The 4,440-nt window shown below is 35.3% G+C and overlaps 2 protein-coding genes across 2 annotated transcripts in view; one reads left to right on the top strand and one right to left on the bottom strand.

The window, feature by feature from the left end:
• LOC117100234 (apoptosis-inducing factor 1, mitochondrial-like) overlaps window positions 1–4,440 on the bottom strand; it is a 43,344-nt gene that overhangs the window by 9,835 nt on the left and 29,069 nt on the right. The gene's annotated exons all lie outside the window — the stretch shown is intronic.
• Window positions 1,377–4,434, top strand: LOC117100232. The gene has a single exon (XM_033239831.1). The coding sequence runs from the start codon at window positions 1,490–1,492 to the stop codon at window positions 3,626–3,628; it is 2,139 nt and encodes a 712-aa protein (XP_033095722.1). The 5' UTR covers window positions 1,377–1,489; the 3' UTR covers window positions 3,629–4,434.

Here is a 4,440-nt window from a genome sequence, read left to right as displayed (position 1 = left end):
AGACTATACTAGATTCAGTTTCATTAGTATAAAAGTGGTCTATTAGTGTTGCAGTGTTTGAAGTAATACGAGTTGCTTTGGAAACAGTTGGATAAAATGAATGAGTTAAAATAATATCTAAGTAATTATTGGTTATGTTATGATTGTGGAATTTAAACAAGTCAATATTAAGTTAAATATTAAGCAAGTCAATATCAAACCATCTTAGCAAAATCTTAGCTTAAAATCGTCTTAGATGGTTCATGCATACAATCAACTTTTTAATTTTAAGCAATTTTTAAGTTTTAAGCAATTTTTAAGTTTTAGGCAATAGTGATAAATTTGATTTAAGCAAAAAAATAGACTTAAGATGAACTTAAGCTGAATTCTAGGTCCCTATAAATAAATAAATCCGGTCCCTGGTTCAATTCCCATCACTGCTTTCTTTGTGTTTCAGTTAGAGGGCTGAAATACAAGTTACGATTTGATGCGTGTTTAAGCCATTAGTCCCATGTGCAATATGGCTCATGTGCAGGTTAAAGAACGCAGTACACTCTTTGGAAAAGAGTAGGGATTGCCTCCTGGAGTACCACCCAATTCACCACCAGAAGGACCCTACTGGAAACAAGTGGGTTATCATTGTGACGAAACAAACCAAAATACTCCACTTCCTCAGCTCAACCATGAAAGGAAAAATAACAAATGACAATAGCAATAAATCACATCACACACATGTGGTATGTAATGTAAAATAATGTATAAATTTGATTTATATAGCGGAGTTTCAAAGCGCTGTGGGTTAGCCCACACAGTAACTTTTTTCATGCCTAAGCTACCCGGAAAACCGGCACTAGCTACTCTCGTCTGTCCACAACAGGGGCTGTATGGACTAATACACCGGGGTAACCCCCTAATCATCTCGAATGATGTACATATTGGGTTGTTTTAAGTGCATTCCAACCAAATTGTGTACACTGGGCCTACAGTTTATAGTCCTTATATAAGACTTGTGTCACCACCAGAACCATACACCAGCGTACCCTTTGAACCAGGGCCGATATTTTGGCTGTAGGTTGCGGCGCCCTGCACTAACCGCTCGGCCATCCAACTCGCCATTCCAACATGCATGTCATGGGTTTGATTTAACTATTAACTATTTACTATATTATTATCATTATGATTTTCTTTTAATTATTTATTTAGAACTGGGGTTGGCCAAAACAATCTATTAAAACAGCATACTTAAATGTTCAAATGATATTATCATCACATAAATAAATAAAACAACTTGCAATGGGACCAACTTTATTTGCATACAGTACCAAATATAGGCATGTACCAGAGAGTAGAATCAAAGTCCAAATCTCATTGTATTAAATGCTGTCTCAGTAAACCTAGCAACCAACAGGCAGAGCATAAATCAGTAATCATCATATCAGTATGGTTGTGTTATTAATTAGATATTACATATACTGTTTGTTAACCTAATGAAGGCAAGTAAAATTCAACCATGACAGACCAAAAAAACATACATCAAGCAATGGACAAATTTGCCTATGAAATCATCAGACTAGAAATGAATGGCAGATTGGATAGAATTTCATCATCTAGGATCACCCATAAAGTGTTTGAACAATTATCAATATGGCTTGATTGGCCATGGCATGTGGACTTAGTTGGAAGTAAACAAGAAGGTTTTCCTATTTCGGCCACAAGTGATGGGGACGCGATGGTATGTATTAAAGCATTCCCAATAGTATTGTGGAAATCTCAAGAAAAAGAAAATACATACGTAATTGCTGAGCAAGATCCAAATCAGCATGTGTATCTGAGGCTTAAGGTAGTTGACAGAGGATGTCTGGATAAGGATTTCATTAGTATAATTAATAAGGATGGATATTTGAAAACCAGCGATTTCATAAAAGTTAATTATCCATATGAACCTTTGAATAAAGGGGAGGACTATAATATTGAGATGAGACATGGCCCCTCAATAGCAGGAGAATACAATTCTGAATTTCTGGATCTTTCAACATGTCCCACAGACACAGTACCTTGCTTGAAATGTCAATCATGGCCTCCTTTCACAAGCAACTTTTTTACCAGAATAAGGCAGGTCAACTGGCCATCACAGAAGTTGTTAGACAAGGTCAAAGGTCTAGAATGTCATGTAGTTCCTGTTGGGTATCCAGGTAGCAAGTCAGATGATATTGAATGGAGGTTGTCATTTAGCATAGCTGAGAGAGAGCTGGTTACTGAAATGTTTGAGCCACATGCTAATTGCATGCTTGCCCTGAAATTAATTAAGAAAAAGTACATCGTATACAGTGATGCAGAAAAACCAACACCATTCTGCTCATATTTCATAAAGACCGCTTGCTTGTGGATGTGTGAAACATTTTCACACATAGATTACAGTGTCATGGATTTAATTAGAAAAGTTCTAGATTGGCTCATTGACTGCTACCAACAAAAAGATCTACCGCATTATTTTATTCCCCAACATAACTTGATCGGTCATCTGTCAAGAGAATGTTGTGATAACGTAAAAGAAAAATTGACAGCAGTTAAGAGAAATCTTTGGACGAAAGTGTTAGGAAGTGTTTATGGTGGTATTCATGGGCACGTGGCATTAAAATGCATGTGTGATGCATTCAAGATTACAATAGACAATGGAGATGTAGCACTGGAGAGCAAACTCTTAATCTACTCAAAGGCTATAGAGGTAATTATTGAATACATATGTTCGTATTTACACTCATCCCTTTGTTCACAAGTGAATTACGAATTACAAGGTTACAACCATCCTTATATAACTAATTTCCTTTTGAACTTCATGACTTGGAATCCTTTGATAACTCTCAGTATTCCAGAAAGAGTCATATTACCAATTATTGAGCATATTGAAGAAATATTGCCGAAAGGATATGGGGAAATGTTCAAGACAAGTTTGTATAGATACTTAGGCGATATTTATGCTCATTTATTGGTAAGCTTAAGAAACAGTGACGATGAAGCTCCAGCTCGATCACTCTATCAGACTAAGCTATTGCATTACTATAACCTAGGAAGTGAAATGGTTTTTCCTGACAATTGCAGTGACTATGGTATAGGTGGTCGAGTCCTTGTAATACAATATCACTATATAATGGAGAAATACAAAGAATTGAAGCAGATGTGTGACTCTATACTACTGGATTCTTGTCTCATAGAAAACAACTGTAGGCTTAGTAGTCGAATTATTTTACAGGTAGATTCACCACGCCCTTCTAGGTCAAGCCCGTTTAGTGGCTGGGCTGTTGATGAAATTTTCCTTTACTGTGTCAAATGTTCCAATAAAATGACACTTGTTTGTCATCCAATCATGATTGTTCTTTATATTAAAGCCAGGGTATTACTTACTGAGGGAGACATAGCGAATACATTGAATCTTGTGACACATATTAAGGAATGTAAGGATAAGATGCAATATTTTTATCATGAGACCACCAACATGTTTATAACAATCATTGAAAGTCTAGTAGGCCTTCTTGGTATATTGAGAATAATATGTGTCAAAGACAAGCCAAAGCAGTTACTCGTCGCAAAAAATAGATTTTTAGTTATTAATACAGTGTTCAACAGTAAAAGGAGAGATATAAAATGGTAGAGAAGAATCATTAAAATCCGAAATTTTGTTATGAAGTTAAAGTAATTTAAATACACAGGTGTTAAAAGAACAATATTTGAGAAATCAGCCTTTTAAGTATATGATTTCAGGAATTTCCAAATCGATAAAAATTGTTGTTTTAACATTGAAAATGGAGAAAATGACAGCATAGCATGATTATTAATATATAGATAGGGTTAGTTTAGCGCAAGATTTTAAAAAAGTTGACATTCCAGCATGTTTTGGCCATTTTCTCTAAAACAGAATTTGCGACGAGTGACTGGTTTTGCTTGTCTTTGCCACATTTACTTTTTGAATTTCCAAACAGCTCCAACAGCATTTAGATTAGAAAGGTCCTTCCACTGCTGTAAATCCCAGACTTAACAGCAAGATTTTGGCTGTCGAGATCCAGGCCTAGCAATGGATAGAAGATATGCCTATTCTGAAAACACCAGAAGCGGGACATACTGTAACTCCGGCATTAAATTAACAAAGATAGAATGTAAAATGCAGACATAATGTACACATAGGGACTAGCCTAAAACATAAAGAGGTGTAAATTTATAAATAAGTCAATATAATGAATGTATGTGTAATTAATCTCATTAATTTACACTTACAAAAAATCAGGCTTATACCACAGGGGGAAATTTGACTTGGAATGATTTAAAGTTATTTGTCATTAAAAAAAAATTCCTGATGTATAAAACATCGTATTAAATTATTGCTCAGTACAGTGTATTGTTATACAGTAAGTAGGGTACGGACAGTGGAATATCTAGGCACCTCCCTCCAACAATTACTTGTGCCCC

Source organism: Anneissia japonica, unplaced genomic scaffold (assembly GCF_011630105.1).
Source record: "Anneissia japonica isolate Jap-2015-1 unplaced genomic scaffold, ASM1163010v1 scaffold6788_len1366326_cov149, whole genome shotgun sequence".
Lineage (NCBI taxonomy): Eukaryota > Metazoa > Echinodermata > Crinoidea > Comatulida > Comatulidae > Anneissia > Anneissia japonica.
Note: the sequence above shows the minus strand (reverse complement) of the source record. Positions and strands in the feature narration are given on the sequence as shown.